At 47.1% G+C, this 26619-nt stretch overlaps 1 protein-coding gene across 12 annotated transcripts in view; it reads left to right on the forward strand.

The window, feature by feature from the left end:
- Positions 1–18431: 18431 nt before the first annotated feature.
- The window catches only part of OTOF (otoferlin), a 588950-nt gene continuing 580762 nt past the window's right edge, over positions 18432–26619 (forward strand). For all 12 annotated transcript variants that reach the window (XR_014225011.1, XM_082249402.1, XM_082249403.1 and 9 more), the window contains exon 1: positions 18432–18605. Coding sequence is in view for 11 of the 12 variants with exons in the window: in XM_082249402.1 (XP_082105528.1) it covers positions 18527–18605 (79 nt within the window). In the remaining variant the exon portion in view is untranslated. The remainder of the gene's footprint in view (positions 18606–26619) is intronic.

A 26619-nucleotide genomic window follows, 5' to 3' on the forward strand; every position in this document is an offset into this window, starting at 1 on the left:
GTAGTGACCAGCATACAGGCCCCCTTTCAATGTAGTGACCATTGTACATTCCCCTTTCAATGTAGTGACCAGCATACAGGCCCCCTTTCAATGTAGTTACCATTTTACATTCCCCTTTCAATGTAGTGACCAGTATACAGGCCCCCTTTTAATGCAGTGACAAGCGTACATTCCCCCTTTCAATGTAGTGACCAGCGTACATGCCCCCTTTCAATGTAGTGACCAGCATACAGGCCCCCTTTCAATGTAGTGACCAGCGTACATTCCCCTTTCAATGTAGTGACCAGTATACAGGCCCCCTTTCAATGCAGTGACAAGCATACAGGCCCCCTGCAAAGGTATGGCAGTGGGAGAGATGGGATCAGGCAGAGGGATGGTGGTGGGAGAGATGGGATCAGGCAGAGGGATGGTGGTTGGAGAGATGTGATCAGGCAGAGGGATGGTGGTGGGAGAGATGGGATCAGGCAGAGGGATGGTGGTGGGAGAGATGGGATCAGGCAGAGGGATGGTGGTGGGAGAGATGGGATCAGGCGGTGGGATGGAGGTGGGCGGGATGGGATCAGGCGGTGGGAGGGATGAGATCAGTCAGAGGGATAGAGGTGAATGAGATGGGATCAGGCAGAGGTATGGCAGTGGGAGAGATGGGATCAGGCAGAGGGATGGCAGTAGGAGAGATGGGATCAGGCAGAGGGATGGCGGTGGGAGAGATGGGATCAGGCAGAGGGATGGCGGTGGGAGAGATGGGATCAGGCAGAGGGATGGCGGTGGGAGGGATGGGATGAGGGCATGAGGCAGAGAGGGATGGCGGTGGGAGGGATGGTCATGGGATGAGGCAGAGCAGAGGGATGGCGGTGGGAGGAATGGTCATGGGATAAGGCAGAGGGATGGCGGTGGGAGGGATGGTCATGGGATGAGGCAGAGGGATGGCGGTGGGAGGGATGGTCATGGGATGAGGCAGAGCAGAGGGATGGATTGACGGCATGAGGCAGAGGGATGGCGGTGGGAGGGATGGTCATGGGATGAGGCAGAGGGATGGTGGTGGGAGGGATGGTCATGGGATGAGGCAGAGGGATGGCGGTGGGAGGGATGGTCATGGGATGAGGCAGAGCAGAGGGATGGATTGACGGCATGAGGCAGAGGGATGGCGGTGGGAGGGATGGTCATGGGATGAGGCAGAGGGATGGTGGTGGGAGGGATGGTCATGGGATGAGGCAGAGGGATGGGATGGGATGAGTGGCCGCAGGGATGGGATGAGTGACAGCAGGGATGGGATGGGATGAATAGCAGCAGGGATAAGATGGGATGGGTGACAGCAGGGATGGGATGAGTGGCAGCAGGGATGGGGTGGGATGAGTGGCAGCAGGGATGGGATGGGGTGGGATGAATGGAAGCAGGGATGGGATGGGGTGGGATGAGTGGAAGCAGGGATGGGATGGGGTGGGATGAGTGGAAGCAGGGATGGGATGGGGTGGGATGAGTGACAGCAGTGATGGGATGGGATGAGTGGCAGCAGGGATGGGATGAGTGGCCTCAGGGATGGGATGGGATGAGTGGCCACAGGGATGGGATGGGATGAGTGGCCGCAGGGATGGGATGGGATGAGTGGCAGCAGGGATGGGATGAATAGCAGCAGGGATAAGATGGGATGGGATGAGTGGTAGCAGGGATGGGATGGGGTGGGATGAGTGGCAGCAGGGATGGGATGGGGTGGGATGAGTGGCAGCAGGGATGGGATGGGGTGGGATGAATGGAAGCAGGGATGGGATGGGGTGAGATGAGTGGAAGCAGGGATGGGATGGGGTGGGATGAGTTGCAGCAGGGAGGATGGGATTGGGTGGGATGAGTGACAGCAGGGATGGGATGGGATGGGATGAGTGGCAGCAGGGATGGGATAAGTGGCAGCAGGGATGGGATGGGATGAGTGGCCGAAGGGATGGGATGGGTGGCAGCAGGGATGGAATGGGATGAATAGCAGCAGGGACAAGATGGGATGAGTGGCAGCAGGGATGGGATGGGGTGGGATGAGTGGCAGCAGGGATTGGATGGGATGGGGTGGGATGAGTGGCAGCAGGGATGGGATGGGGTGGGATGGGATGAGTGGCAGCAGGGATGGGATGGGGTGGGTGGGATGAGTGGCAGCAGGGATGGGATGGGGTGGGATGGGGTGGGATGGGATGAGTGGCAGCAGGGATGGGATGGGGTGGGATGAGTGGAAGCAGGGATGGGATGGGGTGGGATGAGTGGAAGCAGGGATGGGATGGGGTGGGATGAGTGGCAGCAGGGATGGGATGGGGTGGGGGGGGATGAGTGGCAGCAGGGATGGGATGGGATGGGGTGGGATGAGTGGCAGCAGGGATGGGATGGGGTGGGGTGGGATGAGTGGCAGCAGGGATGGGATGGGGTGGGATGAGTGGAAGCAGGGATGGGATGGGGTGGGATGAGTGGAAGCAGGGATGGGATGGGGTGGGGGGGTGAGTGGCAGCAGGGATGGGATGGGATGGGGTGGGATGAGTGGCAGCAGGGATGGGATGGGGTAGGGTGGGATGAGTGGCAGCAGGGATGGGATGGGGTGGGATGAGTGGCAGCAGGGATGGGATGGGATGGGGTGGGATGAGTGGAAGCAGGGATGGGATGGGGTGGGATGAGTGGCAGCAGGGATGGGATGGGGTGGGGGGGTGAGTGGCAGCAGGGATGGGATGGGGTGGGGTGGGATGAGTGGCAGCAGGGATGGTATGGGGTGGGATGAGTGGCAGCAGGGATGGGATGGGGTGGGATGGGATGAGTGGCAGCATGGATGGGATGGGGTGGGATGAGTGGAAGCAGGGATAGGATGGGAGGGATGAGTGGAAGCAGGGATGGGATGGGATGGGGTGGGATGAGTGGCAGCAGGGATGGATTGGGGTGGGGGGGTGAGTGGCAGCAGGGATGGGATGGGGTGGGATGAGTGGCAGCAGGGATGGGATGGGGTGGGGGGGATGGGATTGCTTTACTTACCACAGCCCAGGTGTTAGCAGGGAGGACAGGACAGTCAGTCACACAGCGCTGGCAGGACAGGTCACAGGAGTTCGGATCCACAGCGTCTGGTCTGGGAGGAGGATCAGGCGAGGCGCCGGCGGGTAGGCCCGGGGGAGAGCAGACGAACGTGCGGGTGCGGTTCCAACTTCCTCTGCCTCCGACGGTGCGTGCGACAGAGTGCGGCAGCAGCCACTCCCGGTCATCCGAGTCCACTCACAGTGTCTGGCTGTCTGCAGCGGTCTTCGGTGACGGTCTGAGGCGCGAGTCACAGCAGCGCAGCAGACCAGTCACTCTCGGGTGCGGCTCTCCTCTGCGGGCGGGTAGGACGGTCACATGACGCCGGGGCGGTTCACCGCCCCCACGCGTCACGTGACCACAGGACGTCCCGGGCATGTCCTCCTGTGATTGGTCCAGGCTGGAGTCTGGACCAATCACAGCCAGGAGCCCAGGAAAGTGGGGCGTGTCAGGGCGCATTGCTCTGTGCCCCGATGACGCCCCAGAAGGCCGCCAATCGGTGCCTCTGTCTGCCTCACATGGGAGGCAAAACCCCACCCCCCCCATACCCACCAATAGGCCGGCGCCCCTAGTGGGCTAAAAATTTACCTTTTTTTTATCTTTTTTTTTTTCCTTCCTTTTGGGGGGGGGGGCGGCGCCCCTGCGCCCCCTATCGGCGGGCCGCCACTGTTTGGTCTAGACCAGCCTTTTTCAACCAGGGTACCCAGGCACCCTGGGGTGGGTGTCTTGAGGCTTCTTCAGGGGTGCCTTGGCAAAATGCCTAAACATTTTCCAAAAATTGTATACAGGCCAGCAGGTGGATGAAGCCTGCCTTTTAGTTACACAAAGCTATGGGTTTTCATTGTGCACCATTACGACTTTCTAGACACTGGCATCCTAACAACCAATGATGTCATCAGTTAATAAAGAGAATGTCTGCTGCCTCCACAGCATCCTTGTTTGACCCTCCTCTGCTCCTCTACCTCAGCACTGGGGTGACATTAGTCAACTGATGGAGAGAAATTGAGGGAGAAGAGAAACATATGAATACTAGTCAGTACCAGTGTGGAAAAGTGTATTTGCTTTGGAAGAATAAACCACCTGTAACGTTGGGTGTCCTACGTGTGGATGTTGCTGCATTGTGTAAAGCTATTAGAATCATTTTTTCAATTTTAGAATGGGGTGACTCGACTCGATAATTTTAAAAGGTGACATGACTGAAAAAAGTTTGAGAATCACTGGTCTAGAAAGTTGAGATGTTATATGATGAACGTTAATTATTGATTATCATGTAGACTTCTGAGAAAGGGAAGTTAGTAGGTATGAGATGGGGACTTACTTTAAGATCAGGTGTTCAGTATTAATTTATATTCGACAGTACAAAGATGTTTCAGGCACGCCTTCATTTCGTATTGACTTCATTAGGACTCCTACTTTGAAGTTTAGGAATTTTAAGGTTTTCAATTAAAAAAAAAAAAATTCCAGAACTGATTGGACATTGTACATCACTAGAGACAACACTCTGAACTGAGGAAGCTACTTGGATGAGTGGTGTAACGCCCTGAAGATGACAGACCAAGTTTCAATGAATCTAGGCTACCCTGCGTCTGAAAGTACTTTTCTGGAAATCTAGTAATAAATCAAAATCTGTACTGGACAATTGTATAAACCACAACTCACCCTAGCTCCACCGCACTATGAGAAGATAAGGAGCTAAGTGTCGGTGCTCAGGCTGAACGTCCAAACCAAATGTTATATGAATAAAGCTGGCACAAGAAAAGGCTTCTTCCAAGAAAAATTCTTCATTCCAGCATGGATAGCAGTGACAACATGACAAATGTTGACGCGTTTCATCTTTATGCCATCCTCATAGCATCATGTACTGGACAATTGTTCTGAAACTTGTGATCCTCTATTGATCCCATTCTATAACACAGTGGTTGTCCACTTATGAGCTAAAGGGGGCCTCCAGGGTGACCCCTGACATCACCAAGCACATAATGTTTAATATACAGTATGTAATGCTTGAGAGGACTGTCAGAAATGGTAGACCTAATAGAGGAAATCAGAGTCAGAGAGTGTGGATAAGCTACATTTTTGGATGGGGATATGCTTTCAGAAGACAATACGAAGCTGGGAACATGGTACATGAGGCTAGTAGAGATCAATTCTATTACCCTAATCAACGTTCCTACTACAGACTGCTGAGGTCTGAGGGCCGCACATCATATACCAAAGGGCCGCACGTGGCCCTTGGGCCGCATGTTGGACACCAGAGCTATAGATGATCCTTCTGTTGCTAGACATCTTTTAGGCTGTTCAGTGCATGTTGGCTGGTACCCCTGTTACCGCCTATTAGTCAATATAGAGAGCACAGACATTTCCAATTATCTCCGCATTACTTTCCCAGAAGATCAAAGAAGACATTTCCAACCTGCTACTTCTGATTCCGTCTCTTTCTTCAGTTGCTGCAATTTGCAGTGTAAGATTGCTGTGTAATCATTTTAATAATAATTCAGCATCTGTTTGATGATTCTACAAATAACCCTTTTTTAGGCCTTTTATACATGTAGGCTACAAGTCTTTTCAGGTTCATCCTCCTGTGAGATCCCAGAAGTATGATCTGGAGAGGTAACAGTTAAGTCCCGCTATAAAGAAGAGGCTTCCTGCAGTTTCAAGATATCTGTCAAAAGGAGGGGGGGGGGGGCTATAAATGCCAAAATCTTTGAGGCTGTGCTTGGCCAATGCAAAAGCTATAAAATGTATATAATTTGCAAAAATATACATTTATACATTTTTAAATTTTTGTATTGCCAATGCACAGCCTCAAAGATTTTGCCATTTAAAGTCCCCCCCCCCCCCCTTTTGACAGGTATCTTGAAACTGCAGGAAGCCTCTTCTTTATAGCGGGACTCAACGGTTATAATATATATATATATATATATATATATATATATATATATATATATGTTTATATACAGTATCTCACAAAAGTGTGTACACCCCGCACATTTTTGTAATATTTTATTATATCTTTTCATATGACAACACTGAAGAAATGACACTTTGCTACAATGTAAAGTAGTGAGTGTACAGCTTGTGTAACAGTGTAAATTTGCTGTCCAAATTGTCCAAATTGGGCCCAATTAGCAATTTCCCCTCCCCAGTGTCATGTGACTTGTTAGTTTTACAAGGTCTCAGGTGTAAATGGAGAGCAGGTGTGTTACATTTGGTGTTATTGCTCTCACTCTCGCATACTGGTCACTGGAAGTTCAACATGGCACCTCATGGCTAAGAAATCTCTGAAGATCTAAAAAAAAGAATTGTTGCTCTACACAAAGATGACCTAGGCTATAAGAAGTTTACCAAGACCCTGAAACTGAGCTGCAGCACGGTGGCCAAAACTATGCAGAGGTTTAACAGGACAGGTTCCTCTCAGAACAGGCCTCGCCCTGGTCGACCAAAGAAGTTGAGTGCACGTGCTCAGAATCATAGCCAGAGGTTGTCTTTGGGAAATAGACCTATGAGTGCTACCAGCATTGCTGCAGAGGTTGAAGGGGTGGGGGGTCAGCCTGTCAGTGCACAGACCATACACCGCACCCTGCATCAAATTGGTCTGCATGGCTGTTGTGCCAGATGGAAACCTCTTCTAAGGATGATGCACAAGAAAGCCTGCAAACAGTTTGCTGAAGACAAGCAGACGAAGGACATGGATTACTGGAACCATGTCCTGTGGTCTGATGAGACCAAGATACATTTATTTGGTTCAGATGGTGTCAAGCGTGTGTGGCGGCAACCAGGTAAAGAGTACAAAGACAAGTGTGTCTTGCCTACAGGCAGCCTATGGTGATGGGAGTGTCATGGTCTGGGGCTGCATGAGTGCTGCCAGCACTGGGGAGCTACAGTTCATTGAGGGAACCATGAATGCCAACATGTACTGTGACATACTGAAGCAGAGTATGATCCCCTCCCTTCGGAGACTGGACCGCAGGGTAGTATTCCAACATGATAACGACCCCAAACACACCTCCAAGACTACCACTGCCTTGCTAAAGAAGCTGAGGGTAAAGGTGATGGATTGGCCAAGCATGTCTCCAGACCTAAACCCTATTGTGCATCTGTGGAGCATCCTCATACGGAAGGTGAAGGAGCGCAAGGTCTCTAACATCCACCAGCTCTGTGATGTCGTCATGGAGGAGTGGAAGAGGACTCCAGTGGCAACCTGTGAAGCTCTGGTGAACTCCATGCCCAAGAGGGTTAAGGCAGTGCTGGAAAATAATGGTGGCCACACAAAATATTGACACCTAAGGCCCAGTTTGGACATTTCAACTTATTGGTGTACTTACTTTTGTTGCCAGCGTTTTAGACATTAATGGCTGTGTGTTGAGTTTTTTTGAGGGGACAGCGAATTTACACTGTTATACAAGCTGTACACTCACTACTTTACATTGTAGCAAAGTGTCATTTCTTCAGTGTTGTCACATGAAAAGATATAATACAATATTTACAAAAATGTGAGGGGTGTACTCACTTTTGTGAGATACTGTAAATATGTGCTTGGTGGAGGATTACTGCTTTTCCAACGCACCGGCAGATAAAGGTTTATCACGCTTTCGGATCTCTTGTGTGAATTGTGTCCTAATTGGGGCATTTGAGTGGCTTTTGGTTTCTATTTCATTCACCACCATTTACTGTGATTTATGAACTCTTAAAGGACTGGATTTTCATGTATTCTTTATTTCATTCTTTCATTCATTACCATATACTGTGAGTTATGGACTTTTAAAGGACTGAATTCTTATTTCTGTATATTTCCTGTATTGATTAGCTATTAATCAGCGCTCTACTCATTTTATTCTCTTGTTGTCCAGAAGGTATATATTCACCTTTTTAGTGCTAGCAACTTGTGAATACATAGCGCTTGCTCCTGATTGATTTAACCACTTAAGCCCCGGAGGATTTGGCTGCTAAAAGACCAGGGGGTTTTTTGCGATTTTTTACTGCATGACTTTAACGGACAATTGCGCGGTCGTGCGACGCTGTACCTAAACGAATTTCACGTCCTTTTTTTCCCACAAACAGAGCTTTCTTTTGGTGGTATTTGATCACCTGTGTGATTTTTTGATCATGAGCTATAAACAAAAAAAGAGCGACAATTTTGCAAAAATAACAATATTTTTCACATTTTTTTTATATGAAATTCCCCAGAAAAAAATGTAAAAATCAAAATGTTTTAACATTTTCAGCTAATTTGTTTTATGCTACATATGTTTAGTAAAAAAAATCGCAAAAAGCGTATTTTGATTGGTTTGCGCAAAAGTTATCGCGTTTACTAACAAAGGGAAAGATTTTTGTCATTTTTGGTGTTTTTTTTTTTAACGCGTAATGGCGGCGATCTGCGATTTTTTTTCGGTACTGCGACATTGCGGCGGACAGATCGGACCCTTGACTGACATTTTTGACACTTTTGGGGTTACCAGTGACATTACTGCAGTAATCAGTGCTATACATATGCACTGTTACTGCAAAAATGACACTGGCAGGGAAGGGGTTAACTGTATTGGAGAGGGAGGGGTTAAGTGTGTCCCTGGGGGCGTGATTCTAACTGTATAGGGACATGGCTATTGGTGTAAAAACAAAGATCAACGGTCCTACATATTAGAACCGTCTGATCTTCATTTTTACACCAGGGAGAATGACGGGCGGCTTGTTTACATAAGCCGCTCCGCCTTTCTCCCTTCACCGGAGCGATCGTAGTGTGACCGGCGGACATCGGACCCGCCGGTCATACGCACTGACTTGTCAGTGAACGAGCTGGGGCGGGCACGCGCCTCGGCGGGCGCGCGCCCACCCGCAATTGGCTCTCAAGTAAGTGACAGGCGAGTGACGTATCCATACGTCACTCTGCCTGGCCGGGGCTGACCGCCGCAGTATATAGTCGTGCGGCGGTCGGCAACCGGTTAACAGTTAGAAATTAATTTGAGAAAAATTTCCACCCTGCTCCTTCAAATTTTCTCATAAATCAAAGAAACATTCTTAAAACAAAGTTTCCAACAAAATTCTCCTGGAGTAGGGCCAGTTTATGGACTGGTGGTGTGGCGCTTTCATAACTTTCTTCATTGTAAGACTCTACCTGCCTTGCCCATGAGAAGTTTTGCTCATGGGCATACTCAGAGTGTCCCCTTACTCTGGGAGGAGATGGATATCTGCTCACCCCCTTATTATAAAGGGGGCTTCCATATTTCACCTTAAGTCATTCCATTCTTCTTGCCTCCTTTTTGGGAAAGTGGAGAAGAAGCCCTGGTCCCTTAAAGGAGTTGTAAAGTCTCAAGGTTTTTCACCCTAATGCATTCTATGCATTAGGGTGAAAAACCTTTGGTGTTGCAGCTATCCTCCAGAACCCCCTTTTTCCTAACTAAACCCGATCATTCCAGTGACTAGCCTGAGCCCAGTGGCTCCAGCTGCTGTCTCGGCTCCTCATTGGATAGATTGATAGCAGCGTGAGCCATTGGCTCCCACTGTTGTCAATCAAATCCAGTGACATGGGGGGGGGGGCAAGTCCCACTGTCTGTGTCAATGGATGCAGCAGCCGCCACGGGTGCCCCCATGGAAAGCAGCTCTCCGTGGGGGCACCCAATGAAGAGGAGGATCCAGGAGCGCCATCAGGGCACCCCAGAAAAGGAGGATCGGGGCTGCTCTGTGCAAAACCCTTGCACAGAGCTGGCAAGTATAACATGTTTGTTATTTAACCGCTTGCCGCCCGCCCGCCGTCATATGACGGCGGAGCGGAGCGACCATTATCCTGGGCCGCCGTCATATGACGGCGGCACTTTAAGCAGGGCAGGCGCGCGATCGCGTGCACGCCGCCCTGCACTGTCGGTGTCGGGGTGTCCCCGGGACACCCCCCGTCACCGGCAGGGGGGAAACAGCCAATGGGCGTGGCTGTTTCCCACGTGATCGGCTGTGTTCCAATGACACAGCCGATCACAATGAAGGCGCCCACCAGATGACCGCGCATGCGCGATCGGGAGCGCGCAGCGCGGTCGTGTCGGTGGCACTGTGTTCCGTAGGAACACAGCTGTCACCGGCGGTAGTAAACAGTCACTGACAGTGACTGTTTACTATGTGATCGGCTGTGAATCCATTCACAGCCGATCACAAAATGTAAACACAGAGCAGTAACTGACTGTTACTAGCTCTTCTCTCCTCATACAGCTTCCAGTATGAGGGGAGAAGAGCTAGAAATAGTGAGTTACTGCTCTGTACACCTGTAAAAAGTAAAAATCACACTAATAAAGGTCCCCCCACACAGTCCTCAGCCCCCCCCCCCCCAATATCACCTGTCACCCAACAGTCACCTCATCAGTGCCCAGAAATTGACACCCATAACGTTCACATTTGAGCGCAGCGATCGCAGGCAGAATCACCGCGATTCTGCCCGCGATCCGGAAATCATTGCAAATCGCGGGACGCCTGTGCGTTGCCCGTGATTTGCAATAGCACCCCAAACGCTGTGCGATGTTGCCGCCATTTCCGCCTGCCGAATCGCGGTAACATCGCGCAAACATCGCATGACGCCCAAAAAAGGTACAAGAGTTTCTTTGGAGCGTCATGCGTTGTTTGCGTGATGTTACCGCGATTCGGCAGGCGGAAATCGCAGCAACATCGCACAGCGTTTGGGGTGCTATTGCAAATCACGGGCAATGCACAGGCGTCCCGCAATTTGCAATGATTTCTGGATCACGGGCGGAATCGCAGTGATTCTGCCCATGATCGCTACGCTCACATGTGAACATAGCCTAAAGTTCACCGGTCACCAGAGACTGCCATCAGTACCGCCGTGCACCATCGCCCGTCACCTGTCACCCATCAGTGACCATCGCCCGTCACCTGTCACCCCATCAATCACCGTCACCTGTCACCCCATCAATCACCGTCACCTGTCACCCCATCAGTCATCGTCACCTGTCACCCCATCAGTCATCGTCACTTGTCACCCCATCAATCATCGTCACATGTCACCCCGTCAGTGACTGTCATCTGTCACCCCATCAATCATCGTCATCTGTCACCCCATCAATCATCATCACCTGTCACCTCATCAATCATCGTCACCTGTCACCCCATCAATCATCGTCACCTGTCACCTCATCAATCATCATCACCTGTCACCTCATCAATCATCGTCACCTGTCACCCCATCAGTCATCGTCACCTGTCACCCCATCAGTCATCGTCACCTGTCACCCCGTCAGTCATCGTCACCGGTTTGCCATATACATGCAATCACTTACTGACCGCCTAACGACTATATGCGTTGGCCATTAAAAGCTAAATACTGGGGTTATGGCAGCAGATAGCCCCCATAACCCCGGTATTTTTTGAAACGGCGGGCGGTCAGCTTTCAGATAAGGGTGGTCCCAGTGGCGGATTCGCCGCGGAATTACCCTTACGGTGCAGGGGAAGAGGTGCCCCCCCCCCCCCCTCCTGCCGCGTCCCAGACGTTTTCCCAGCTTACCGGACCCGCCGGCAGCGGGGAAAACTATCCGGTCCCGGATCCTCAGAGACAGGAAGTCGAGTGAGGGCAAGATGGCCCTCACTCAACTCTATGGTCTTGGAGGACCGGAGCTACGTCAAAAGACGTTGCCTAGCAACCGGTTTAAAGGGCCGCTTTTTTTTTTTTGCTTTTTTTTTTTCCTCTTTCAACAATTTTTTTTTTTTTTTTTCTTTTTTAGTGTAGTTGTGAGGTGTGAGGTCTTTTTGACCCCAGATCTCACAATAAAGAGGACCTGTCATGCCTATTTCTATTACAAGGGATGTTTACATTCCTTGTAATAGGAATAAAAATGATCAAAACATTTTTTTTTTTTTAACTGTGTAAAAATAAAAAAATAATAAATAAAATAAATAGGAAAAAAAAAAAAAATTAAAGCGCCCTGTCCCCGTTAGCTCACGCGCAGAAGCAAACGCATACGCAAGTCCCGCCCACATATGTAAACGGTGTTCAAACCATACATGTGAGGTATCGCCGCGATCGTTAGAGCGAGTGAAATAATTTGAGCCCTAGACCTCCTCTGTAACTCTAAGCTAGTAACCTGCAGAAATTTTTAAAATGTTGCCTATGGGGATTTTTAAGTACCAATGTTTGGCGCCATTCTGTGAGCATGCACAATTTTGAAGCATGACATGTTGGGTATCTAATTACTCGGCGTAACATTATCTTTCACATTATGGAAAAAAATTGGGCTAAATTTACTGTTTTCTTATTTTTTAGTTCAAAAAAGTGAATTTTTTTCAAAAAAATCGCATTTGGAAGACTGCTGCGCAAATATGGTGTGATAAAAAATATTGCAACGATCTCCATTTTATTCTCTAGGGTCTCTGCTAAAAAAAAATATATAATGTTTGGGGGTTCAAAGTAGTTTTCTAGCAAAAAAAAAATGATTTTAGCTTGTAAACACCAAGTGTCAAAAATAGGCCCAGTCTTAAAGTGGATAAATGGACAACTTTGTGTAAAGCGCTACTTGGATGTGAGGCCTATGTATGTGGCCAGGCTGTGAAAAAGTGTTACACATGTGGTATCGCCATACTCAGGAGGAGTAGCAGAATGTATTTTGGGGTGCAAGTTTTGCTATGTACATGCGATGTGTTAGAAATATTGCATAAATGGACAGCTTTGTGTAAAAAAAATGTGTTTTCATTTTCTTTCCACATTTTCCAAAAACTTGTGGAAAAAAATGACATATTCAAAAGACTCATTATGCCTCAAAAATTATACGTTGGGCTGTTTGCTTTCCAAAATGGGGTCATTTTATGGGGGTTTCCATTGTCCTGGTGCTCCAGGGCCTTCAAAAGTGCGATAGGTTGTCAGGAAATGATATGTGTAATTTGTGCTCGTAGAATGCCGGACGCTGCTACTCGGATGTTAGGCCTCTGTATGTGGCCAGGCTGTGAAAAAGTCTCACACATGTGGTATCGCCATACTCAGGAGGAGTAGTAGAATGTGTTTTGGGGTGTAGTTGAAAGTATACATGTGCTGTGTGAGAGAAATAACCTGTTAATACGGCAATTTGTAAAAAAAAAAAAAAAAAAAAAAATCTTCATTTTGCAAAGCATTGTGGGAAAAAATTACAACTTCAAAAAACTCATCATGCCCCTTATTAAATACCTTGGAATGTCTACTTTCCAAAAAGGGGTCATTTGGGGGGTATTTGTACTTTCCTGACCTTTTAGTGTCTCAAGAAATGAGATAGGCCTTCAGTACATCAGGTGTGATCAAGTGTGATCAATTTTCAATGAATAGCACCATAACTTGTGGACTCTATAACTTTCACAAAGACCAAATAATATATACTTACTTGGGTTTTTTTTACCAAAGATAAGTAGCAGTATACATTTTGGCCAAAATTTGTGAAGAAAAATGACTAATTTGCAAAATTTTATGACAGAAACAAAGAAAAATGCGTTTTTTCACGATATTTTCAGTCTTTTTTTATTTATAGCACAAAAAATAAAAAACCCAGTATTGATCAAATACCATCAAAAGAAAGCTCTATTTGTGTGAAAAAAAGGACACAATTTTTGTATGGGTACAGTGTTGCATGACTGAGTAATTCTCAGTCAAAGTGTGAGAGCGCTGAAAGCTGAAAATCGGTCTGGGCAGGAAGGGGGTGAAAGTGCACTGTAGGCAAGTGGTTAAAAAAAAAAAAAAAAACTTTTACAATCACTTTAATATTCCAAAAAGGGTGATTTTTAAGGAAGGGGTTGGGGGGGGGGGGGTAGCTGTCCCCTCTTGCAAGTGTAGTGTACAGACCCCCGGCTGGTCCCTCTGTTTGTGCCAAGTTCTATTCTCTAGTGGGTGCAGGCAGCCGGACACACAGATGTTTCCCAGTCTCTTTACACAAGAAACAGGCACGAAGTGTCTTTTGGAGATTTTTTGCTTGAAGAACTTGGTTAGGGTGCGGATTAATCATTGGGATACTCCAAATTTAGTGCAAACATAATTGAGGACACTCACTGACTATTGCTGTCTCTTCAGGGTGAAACCCTTCTTGAGGCTAGTGATGAGTGAACTAAGGCCTGGGGGATTCTAATGCAAGAGCAAACCTAAGCCAGCAAGTCTGGGACAGTCTCCAGGATCTATTTCAGGCCCGTACTCACTATGCCCTGGGTACCTGAACGCTTTCCTGCAGTATCAGCCAGCTTCTATATTGTCAGCCTCTAATTTAGAGCCTCTGTGGACTTCCTGCAAACGGCTCCCAGGAACTTTTGGAAAAGGGTTTCCCAGCTCTCCCTGAGCTGGGACACCGATGGCCTCTAAACTTCAGCTAAGTGACCCCTGAAGGCCAAGCCCTCAGGTTGCATCTTCTCCACACAGGACAAGGACCCCACTGTTCTAGGCCCAAGCCCATTTATACACACCTCAGCCCCCTACTGGCCAATCTTCCTACCATGGATTGTATGAGGCAACCCACTAAATTTTGGAATTTACCAGAAACAAGGGAAAAGCAATCAAACTTCTCTCCACTGGATACAGAGGAGCCAAAAACTATATTTGCCTCAATACTGGCAACCTAACTAGGAGGGTGCTACCCAAGGTATGGTCTCAGTGTTCAATGGCACTGGTAAAGTGGGTCGGGAGGTACATGCTTGCTGTTCTCCTTTTCACTGTAAGTTCCCCCCATTATACCCACTTCATCTTTGAGAAGTGTAGGAAGAAACCATGGTCCTTTAACATTGGGACAATAGTGCTTTGCAAAGATGGAAGCTTTGATGCCCGTCTTGTTAATTCTACCCATCCACGGCCAGCTTTAGTTCTGCAGCAGTATGAAGATTACATTTTATCACTAAATAAGTACTCCCAGCTGTGGCACAACAGAGAAATTAGGTGGATAGTCCTCTGCAGTACCAGCCAGCTTCTGTATTGTCAGCCTGCAAATCAGATGCTCTGTGGACTTCCTGCAAACGGCTCCCAGGAACTTTGGAAAAGGATTCCCCAGCTCTCCCTGAGCTAGTACCCTCAAAACTTTCTCCCTTTTCCTTTCTCCCACAATCCTGCAAAACTATTCTGAATCTGTTACTTTGGTCACAAAACAGACCCAAATTTCACAATATGAAACTGCTTTAACCAATGTCCCCCAATGCCATCATAGCAGCACAATGGTTCAGTAGATAGCACATCTGTCATATAACACTGGGGTGTTTGCTTTGAAATCTGACCAGAGCATTGTGTGCATTGAGTTTGTATGAACTTCCTGTGCTTGTGCTTTTTCATCCCAAAGCATTCTGGTAGGTAAATTGGCCTTAGAATGTGAGATAGGGACCTTAAAGTGACACTATTCACTTTTCCTTTTTGTTTTGCTGCTGTGATCTAACTTCCTGTTAGAGCAGGGGTCCCCAAACTTTCTAAACAAAGGGCTGATTTACCGTCTTTCAGACTTTAGGGTGGCCAGTGGAAGTAGAAAATGCCCCAACGTCAGTAGGATTAATACAATTACAAAGTGCCTGTAGTCAGTAGAAGGAGGAGTAGTGCCCCACCGTTGGTGTCAGTGGGAGGAATAGTGCCCCATCAGTGGGAGGAACAGTGCCCCATCAGTGGGAGGAACAGTGCCCCATCAGTGGGAGGAATAATGCCTCATCATTGGTATCAGTGGGAGGAATAGTGCCCAATCATTGGTATCATTGGGAGGAATAGTGCCCCATCATTGGTATCAGTGGGAGGAATAGTGCCCCATCATTGGTATCAGTGGGAGGAACAGTGCTCCATCATTGGTATTAGGGAGAGGAATAGTGCCCCATCATTGGTATCAGTGGGAGGAATAGTGCCCCATCATTGGTATCAGTGGGCGGAATAGTGCCCCATCATTGGTATCAGTAGGAGGAATAGTGCTCCATCATTGGTATTAGTGGGAGGAATAGTGCCCAATCATTGGTTTTAGTGAAAGGATTAGTGCCCCGTCATTGGTATCAGTAGGGGGAATAGTGCCTAATTGTTTATATCTGTGGGAGGAATAGTGTTCCATCATTAGTATTAGTGGAGGAATAGTGCCCTATCATTGGTATTAGTGGGAGGAATAGTGCTCCATCATTGGCTTTAGTGAGAGAAATAGTGCTCCATCATTAGTATTAGTAGGGGAATGGTGTCCTTTCATTGGTATCAGTGGGGGGAATAGTGCCCCATCATTGGTATCAGAGGGAGGAATAGTTCCCCATCATTGGTTTTAGTGAGAGGAATAGTGTCCCATCATTGGTATCAGAGGGAGGAATAGTGTCCCATCATTGGTATCAGTGGGAGGAATAGTACCCCATCATTGGTTTTAGTGAGAGGAATAGTGTCCCATCATTGGTATTAGTTAGAGGAATAGTGCCCCATCATTGGTATTAGTTATAGGAATAGTGCCCCATCATTGGTATTAGTTAGAGGAATAGTGCCCCATCATTGGTATTAGTGAGAGGAATAGTGCCCCATCATTGGTATTAGTGGAAGGAATAGTGTCCTTTCATTTGTATCAGTGGAGGAATAGTGCCTAATTGTTTATATCATTGGTATTATTATATTAGTAGGGGAATAGTGTCCTTTCATTGGTATCAGTATGGGGGAATAGTGCCCTATCAATGGTATCAGTGGGAGGAATAGTGCCCCATCAATGGTATCAGTGGGAGGAATAGTGCTCCATCATTGGTATCAGTGGGAGGAATAGTGCCCCATCAATGGTATCAGTGGGAGGAATAGTGCTCCATCAATGGTATCAGTGGGAGGAATAGTGCCCCATCAATGGTATCAGTGGGAGGAATAGTGCCCCATAATTGGTGTCAGTGGGAGGAATAGTGCCCCATCAATGGTATCAGTGGGAGGAATAGTGCCCCATCATTGGTGTCAGTGGGAGGAATAGTGCCCCATCAATGGTATCAGTGTGAGGAATAGTGCCCCATCATTGGTGTCAGTGGAAGAATAGTGTCCCATCATTGGTATCAGTGGGAGGAATAGTGTCCCATTGTTGGTGTCAGTGGGAGGAATAGTGCCCCATTATTGGTATCAGTGGGAGGAATAGTGTCCCATTGTTGGTGTCAGTGGGAGGAATAGTGTCCCATTGTTGGTGTCAGTGGGAGGAATAGTGCCCCATCATTGGTATCAGTGGGAGGAATAGTGTCCCATTGTTGGTGTCAGTGGGAGGAATAGTGCCCCATCATTGGTATCAGTGGGAGGAATAGTGCTCCATCATTGGTGTCAGTGGAAGGAATAGTGCTCCATCATTGGTATCAGTGGGAGGAATAGTGCTCCATCATTGGTGTCAGTGGAAGGAATAGTGCCCCATTATTGGTATCAGTGGGAGGAATAGTGTCCCATTGTTGGTGTCAGTGGGAAGAATAGTGACTAATTGTTTATATCAATGGGAGGAATTATGCCCCATCATTGGTGTCAGTGGAAGAAAAAATACCCAGTGAAAAACAGATTACAGGGCCACTAAATAGTGGATGGGTGTGGATGATTTAGGAGAATATGGATATCGTTTAGTGTTACTGTAAGCTGGCCGTACAAGTGTAGATTTTTTTTTTTTTCACTAGAAATCTAAGGCAAAGTTTAGATGTTCAGCTAAATTGTTGCACCTCGCCATGTGGTTTCTGGGTGTTTGTAGTGCGTTCTTATTTGTTGAACATGGCAAGGGGGATTTTTTTTTGTCACAGGCGCAAAGCATTGTGACTGTGCCATGTGAACCCCCCTCGCCTCAATCCCCCACCCCTGCCTCACTTCCCATTCCCTGTCCGCTGCCTTTGCAGCTTTATGGGGGTGGTTTTAGGGTTCTAAAAACATATATTTTTATCGCACCCCAACTGCAAGTCTAAATGAACCCTAAGAGAGCCCTGTGGATGGAAGGATCTCCCCCACTATCTATCCCCCCCCCCCCCCCATGGCTGTCAGAACACCCAAACAGTGACTTTATTTGCTCAGCCAACAAATTTCTACCCGGCTCCTCCAGTCACAGAAGCCCTTGTAATGGGCACAGCAGCTTTATAGACCGAGGAAGTTGAGAATTTTAGATTGTAAGCTCCTTGAGAACAGGGACTGATGTGAATGTACAGTATGTAAAGCTCTTCATTCATTGTTAGCACTATATAAATACCTATAATAAATAATACAGTATAACACTATAGGGTGCCCTATAGTATTGTATTCCATTGGCATTGACCGCAGCGCATCCGGGACGTATTTGAGACGCGGCAGGGGCAGAGATGCCCAGGTACGGTGACAGCACAGCGCGGTGTGTTCTGCGGAGCGAGGACGATGGCTGGACACAGAGTGAGAAGGAATTGTGAATAATTTAAAGGTCTGGTTTGGGCAGAAGGAAGGAAGGAAGAGGGGACAGAGTTAGTGCTAGTGACTATGGTGGGAGGAGAATGAGACTATACGGAGTAGAATCCCCCTCCTCTGTCAGTGTGTGAGAGAGGGAGAGAGGAGCCGAGCTCCGGAGACAGGATTATCGCACTGCCTGGATGAGCTGTCCTCCTATCCATCGCTATGGCTTTAATAGTACACCTGAAGACCGTCAGCGACCTGCGCGGAAAGGGAGACCGCATCGCCAAAGTCACGTTCAGAGGTAGACCGCTTCTTCTGCATGGCTTGTGCTGTATGGATCCTGCCTGAAGGATGCACCGTCCCTGCATAGATATCATCTATTTATATATATATATATATATGTGTGTGTGTGTATACATCGATGGTGGTGGGGGGAGCAAAAGTTCTCCGCAGAACCGGAGGAGGGGAGAGGTGGCGGGGTAGCCTTTAACCCTTGCTGAGCAGGACAGGACCTGCATCCCCTTCTTATGCATTGCTGTTTATTATTATAATTATTATTATTGATATTATCATATTGCTGTCTTAAGAACTCGCAATCTAATGCCTATCCAATCCATGGGCACATGCACTAACAATATTATTTTATTTACATAGCTCTGACATGTTCTGCAGAGCTGTGTGATCACTTTGTCCAAAGAGCTTGCAATCTAATGCCCCTTCAGGGTCACATGCACTTACAATATTATTTTATTTACATAGCACTGCCATGTTTTGCAGAGCTGTGTGATCACTTTGTCGGAAGAGCTTGCAATCTAATGCCACTCTATGGTCACATGCACTGACAATATTATTTTTTTTACATAGCTTTGATATGTTCTGCAGAGTTGTGCGATCACTTTGTCCAAAGAGCTTGCAATCTAATGCCCCTCTATGGTCACATGCACTGACAATACAATTTTATTTATATAGTACTGTGATCACTTTGTCCGAAGAGCTTGCAATCTAATGCCCCTTTCATGGTCACATGTACTGACAATATTATTTTTGTTACATAGCTCTGATATGTTCTGCAGGGTTGTGCGATCCCTTTGTCCAAAGAGCTTGCAATCTAATGCCCCTTTCATGGTCACATGCACTAGCAATATTATTTTTTTTACATAGCTTTGATATGTTCTGCAGAGTTGAGCGATCACTTTGTCCAAAGAGCTTGCAATCTAATGCCCCTCTATGGTCACATGCACTGTTAATATTATCTTCTTTACATAGATCTGACATGTTCTGCAGAGTTGTGTGATCACTTTGTCCGAAGAGCTTGCAATCTAATGCCCCTTTCATGGTCACATGCACTAACAATATTATTTTATTTACATAGCTCTGACATATTCTGCAGAGCTGTGTGATCACTTTGTCAGAAGAGCTTACAATCTAATGCCCATTCATGGTCACATTCACTGACAATAATATTTTATTTACATAGCACTGTGATCACTTTGTCTGAAGAGCTTGCAATCGAATGCCCCTCTATGGTCACATGCACTGTTAATATTATCTTCTTTACATAGCTCTGACATGTTCTGCAGAGTTGTGCGATCCCTTTGACCAAAGAGCTTGCAATCTAATGCCCCTCTATGGTCACATGCACTGACAATACAATTTTATTTACATAGCACTGTGATCACTTTGTCCAAAGAGCTTGCAATCTAATGCCCTTTTCATGGTCACATGCACTAACAATATTATTTTATTTACATAGCTCTGACATATTCTGCAGAGCTGTGTGATCGCTTTGTCGGAAGAGCTTGCAATTGAATGCCCCTCTATGGACACATGCACGAACAATATTATTTTATTTACATAGGACTGACATGTTCTGCAGAGCTACGTGATCACTTTGTCTGAAGAGCTTGCAATCTAATGCCCCTTTCAGGGTCACATGCACTAACAATATTATTTTATTTACATAGCACTGACATGTTCTGCAGAGCTGCGTGATCACTTTGTCTGAAGAGCTTGAAATCGAATGCCCCTTTCACGGTCACATGCACTGACAATACTATTTAATTTGCTTTGCTCTGACATATACTGCGGTGCTCCAAGAACTTACACTCTAATGTCCCACCGCAGTAACACTATTATTATTATACAGTTATATGGCTCTGACATATTCAGTAGTGCTGTACAGAGAACACTGAGCTAGTCACATCACTGTCTGTACCAGAAGAGCTTACACTCTTTATTATTATTATTATTATTATACATTTATATAGCTCTGAACCAGAAGAGCTTACACTCTAATGCCCCTACCATAGTCAAATACTATTCATATTATAAATGTATATAGCTCTGACATATTGTGCGGTGCAGTACAGAATACATTCATTTGGACAGATCAGTTTCTGCCCCGGAGGGGGTAACATGACTTCCTTTATTATTATAATGACTTTACATTACTACAGTACTGCTATAGTTACATGGTTTGTATGATAGAAAAAAAGACACCGGTCCATCCACTTCAACCTATAATGACCTATTCTGCGTCATCATACAGGGGGCATTGAGCCAGTCACAGCAGTCTGTGCGACAGAGGAGCTTACAATCTAATATCCTCATTAAAGTCATATATGCACTGTTGTTTTAAACCTATATAGTTCTGACATATTCCATAGTGCTGTACAGTATATTTAAATACTTACATCGTTTGGTGTACCAGAGGAGCTTCCACACTAATATCCTTAGAACAGTCACACACTGTTGTCAGTTTATATAACTATTATATACTCTAGCTCTTGCCTATACCACTGTGCTGTACAGAGAACACTGAGCAATTCTTATCAGTCTCTGTACTAGAGGAGCTTACACTCTAATGTCCTTATAACAGTCACAGACACTGTTGTTGCAGTTATATAGCACTGACATATTCAGTAGTGCTGTACAAAGATTACTGAGCCAATCACTGCAGTCTCTGTACCAGAGGAGCTTACACTCTAATGCCCCACCACAGTCACACTCTATATTATTATACATTTAAATATCTCTGACATATACTGCAGTGTTGTACAGGGAACACAACAATTCATATCAGCGTTTGCACCAGAGGAGCTTACGCTCGAATGCCCTTATAACTGTGACGCATGCACTATTGTTAGTATGCAGTTATATAGCTCTGGCATATATATTGCAGTGCTGTACAGAGAACACTAAGCCAGTCACATCGCTGTCTGTACCAGAGGAGCTTACACTCTAATGTCTGCCCACAGTCACACACTATTATTATTATACATTTATATAGCTCTGACATATTCCATGGTGCTGTACAGAGAACACTGAGCCATCAGTGTCTGTACCAGAGGAGCTTACACTCTAATGTCCCCCCACAGTCACACACTATTATTATAGATTTTTATAGCTCTGACATATTCCATGGTGCTGTACAGAGAACACTGAGCCATCAGTGTCTGTACCAGAGGAGATTACAATCTAATGTCCCCCCACAGTCACACACTATTATTATTATACCTATAGCTCTGACATATCCCGCAGTTCTGTACAGAGAACACTAAGGGCTCTTTCACACGGTCCGCCTCCATAGGCGGATCCGTGTTGCTCAGCGGGGATCGATCCGCGATCCCCGCTGAGCCGGCGGATGACAGCTCCGTCTCCGCTTGCAGAGCGGAGAGGGAGGTGTCTCAGCCCCCGCTGCCCTCTATGGGGGATCGGATGAGAGCGGACCGCCTGTCCGCTCTCATCAGATTCGATCCGATCCGATTACTGAACGGATGGAAAAATAGGGTTTCCATCCGTCCAGATTTCAGCACAGGATCGGATGCGGATGGCAGCGGGTGTCAGCGGAGGTGTCTCCGCTGACCTCCGCTGCCCCATAGAGCTGCATGGAGGATCCGATCAGATCCGCCTAAAAAACTGACAGGCGGATCTGATCGGATCGCCCGTCTGAAAGAGCCCTAAGCCAGTGTCTGTAGTAGAGGAGCTTACACTGTAACATTGAGACATGTTCTTTTCTGTTATTTGCAGTATGCTTGTTTGTTTTTGTTTGTTTATGTACAGTACATATTCATTTAAAAATATTTTTTTGTATATATGTAAATATGTCTTTATTTATGCTGTATGTAAGATATATAATAAACAAAAATGTACACACTAATGTCACACACTATTATTATATACTCTTAAAGCTCTGACATACTGTATTTCAAATTACTGTACAGAGATCCCTAAGCCAGTCACATCAGTCTCTGCACCAGAGGAGCTTACACTCTAATGTTCCCACCACAGTCACACACAATATTATTATACAATTTTTAGCTCTGACATATACTACAGCGCTGTACAGAGAACACTGAGTCAGTCACATCACAGTCTGCATCAGAGGAGCTTACACTCTAATGCACCTCGACAGTCACATTATTATTATTAGCCCCCGTTCACACTGGGGCAACGCTACTTGCCGGGGCGACCTCACAGGTCGCGGTGCGCAGCTCGCACCGCGACCTCGGAGCGGCCAGCATGGACTTCATATCATTGGAGTCAATGCAGGTCGCTCCAGGTCGCCCCAAAGAAGCTCCGGACCCTTTTTCTAAGTCGGAGCGACTTGTGTCGCTCCTATTAGAACGGGTCCGCAGCTTCTCTATGGCAGGCAACCTACGGCGACCTGTCAGATGACACGGGGTCTTATACATTTATATAGTTCTGACATATTCCACAGCGCTGTACAGAGAACACTGAGCCAGTCAAATTTTCTGCACCACAGGAGCTCACACTCTCATCACATTCACACATTATTATTTTTATTACAAATTTCTATAGCTCTGACATATTGTGCAGTGTCGTACAGAGAACACTGAGCTAGTCCCATCACTAACTGTACCAGAGGAGCTTACACTCTAATGCATCACTGCAGTCACACACTATTATTAATATTATTATATATTTATTTACATAGCTCAGACATATTCCACAGCGCTGTACAGAGAACACTGAGCCAGTCATATTCTGCACCACAGGAGCTTACACTCTCATGTCCCATCATGTCCCATCAATGTATTATTATTATACATTTCTATAGCTCTGACATACTCTGCAGTGTGGTACAGAGAACACTGAGCCAGTAACATCATTTTCTGTAACAGAGGAGCTTACAATCTAATGTCCCCCCACACTCACATACTATTATTATTATAATAAATTTATATAGCTAGTAGAAGACATTTTGGACCCTTTCGCACATGAAGACTATTCGTTAAATCAGTTCAGTTATGTTTTTTTACATGTACTACCAATGCAAAAACGGACTGTTTCCATTTTTCATCTGTTCTGTTTTTTACCAGAAGAAAAATAGGGCTTTGATCTGTTCCAAAAAACACATGAAAACCGATATAAAGGGATGATCATCGGTGTACATTCGTTTTTCCATAGAGATGCATTGATGTCTGTTTTTTATCCATCAACGGATAGACGATAAACAGACAAACGGTCGGCATGTGTGATATAATGTCATCATGAGTGACCCAGGTGTTGTGCTCAGGCTCCATGCATACTGGCGTATAAATCGCTGTGACTATAGGAGTTTTCTGTTCTGCCTGTAGAAGCAGCCCAATGCTATCCTATGTGTCCATACACATAAGGACGTGTACAGGCATATTTTGAGCTCAACATTTAGAGGTAAGAAAAAATTGCGTTCCTGATTGGAGCATAGTGGCAGAAAAAAAATACAAAAAACTCTACTAAACCCGTCTAACCTCTATATGAGCGTTTTTTTTTTCTGCCAAGGGAACTGGAGTTTTTCTTAAGCCCAGTGTGCATGGAGCCTTAAAGTGTATGTATAGCTGAGAGCAGCTGCTACATTTTATTGCAGACCGCCTGTTTCCAGTCTATAAAATATTAGTACGGTATAATAAGTTATCATCAAACACTCTATTCATAAAAACAATGCTGTGCGAATGCCTCCACATTCACACAGCAGCTACAAATGAGCCCTGTACTGTATTAATAATATATACAGTAATGTGTTCAGGGGAGGACTGGGCCAGGGGGCAGGGGGGGGGGGCAAATGCCCCATAAAAAGGCTGCACCACTTCTGCCATTGACATGCCTACAGGGCAGCCATCAGAAATTGTGGGGCCCCTTACACAGCTTTAGGCCTGGGCCCCCACCCCCGGGCCATCCCACTGAATCCACCAACTAGCTATTCCACTGAGTCCTTCACTGCACACACTTTTATTTTAACAATCTTACAACTTATATATAAAAATGAACAGTGTACTCCAAGTCATCAGTGCTTTCAAGATTTACAGTAAGGAATTATATTTTGCCCAAAAAGACATCCCAATCCTGCAGCTGTACACCCTCAGCCCCCCCCTCACACCTGTACGCCCTCAGCCCCCCCTCACACCTGTACGCACTCAGCCCCCCCTCACACCTGTACGCCCTCAGCCCCCCCTCACACCTGTACGCACTCAGCCCCCGCTCACACCTGTACGCACTCAGCCCCCGCTCACACCTGTACGCCCTCAGCCCCCCCGCACACCTGTACGCCCTCAGCCCCCCCTCACACCTGTGCGCACTCAGCCCCCGCTCACACCTGTGCGCACTCAGCCCCCGCTCACACCTGTACGCACTCAGCCCCCGCTCACACCTGTGCGCACTCAGCCCCCGCTCACACTTGTACGCCCTCAGCCCCCCCTCACACCTGTACGCCCTCAGCCCCCCCTCACACCTGTGCGCACTCAGCCCCCGCTCACACCTGTGCGCACTCAGCCCCCGCTCACACCTGTACGCCCTCAGCCCCCCCTCACACCTGTGCGCACTCAGCCCCCGCTCACACCTGTGCGCACTCAGCCCCCGCTCACACCTGTACGCACTCAGCCCCCGCTCACACCTGTGCGCACTCAGCCCCCCCTCACACCTGTACGCACTCAGCCCCCCCTCACACCTGTACGCACTCAGCCCCCCCTCACACCTGTACGCATTCAGTCCCCGCTCACACCTGTGCGCACTCAGCCCCCCCTCACACCTGTACGCACTCAGCCCCCCCTCACACCTGTACGCACTCAGCCCCCGCTCACACCTGTACGCACTCAGCCCCCACTCACACCTGTACGCATTCAGCCCCCACTCACACCTGTACGCACTCAGCCCCCACTCACACCTGTACGCATTCAGCCCCCACTCACACCTGTACGCACTCAGCCCCCGCTCACACCTGTACGCACTCAGCCCCCGCTCACACCTGTACGCATTCAGCCCCCACTCACACCTGTGCGCACTCAGCCCCCACTCACACCTGTACGCACTCAGCCCCCACTCACACCTGTACGCACTCAGCCCCCGCTCACACCTGTACGCACTCAGCCCCCGCTCACACCTGTACGCATTCAGCCCCCACTCACACCTGTACGCACTCAGCCCCCCCTCACACCTGTACGCACTCAGCCCCCACTCACACCTGTACGCACTAGGCCCCGCACATGTGTGTGTGTGTATATATTTAAAACACACACATGTGCATACACGGACATGTACACAAACGCAGACATGTAAGTATAAAATATCAGGTGCGCTAAACAAGTGTGCAAGTATTAAAGCAAAGTTAAACACATAATAAAACAAATATAGAAAATTACCAATAACTATGGGTTTCTCCAACAATGAAACAACAAACATGGTGTATACAAATACAGCGCTTGAGTGATATGATAAAATCAAAATGTAAAGACCACTGTGGTGATATGCGTGGCACAAAAATGCACCACGGAATGAAATACACCAAAAATAGTGAAAACAGTGCAAAAAAACAACAAATAATGAAAGTCCAAATCTAGGTGTCCGTGGTAGAAAAGGCAAATGAAATGGGTGTCATTCACGGTGATGATCAGATGACAACTGAACGTGCGGAATGTCCCAACACCAGTGTAGGTGAGCCTCTTACATATAGGTAGCTGGATCCAGTTGGGAAATCACATGCCAAGGAGAGGAAAAGACAGATATTTTCCACACCTCCCAAGTCAGGGGGGGGGGGGGGGCAGGGTCAGCCTCTTACCTGATGCACAAATAGTAAGGACCTAGTATCTCCCTGGCTGAAAAGGAATTCCTTCCTCTCCTCAGGATGTTAAAGGATCAGTGCTTCCTGGTGGTCTGTGGACTGTGGCTGATCTTATCCTCAGTCTGGGGAGCTTAGCAGCAGTATCCTGATACTATACACAAACGCAGACATGTACACACACACACCTGTACAAAACCCCCCTTCAATAGACAATAGCCCTTACTTGGAGCTGCAGTCCAGGATATAGTACCTGACTGTA

This window comes from Pelophylax lessonae, assembly GCF_965119305.1.
Source record: "Pelophylax lessonae genome assembly, chromosome: 3".
Taxonomy (NCBI): domain Eukaryota; kingdom Metazoa; phylum Chordata; class Amphibia; order Anura; family Ranidae; genus Pelophylax; species Pelophylax lessonae.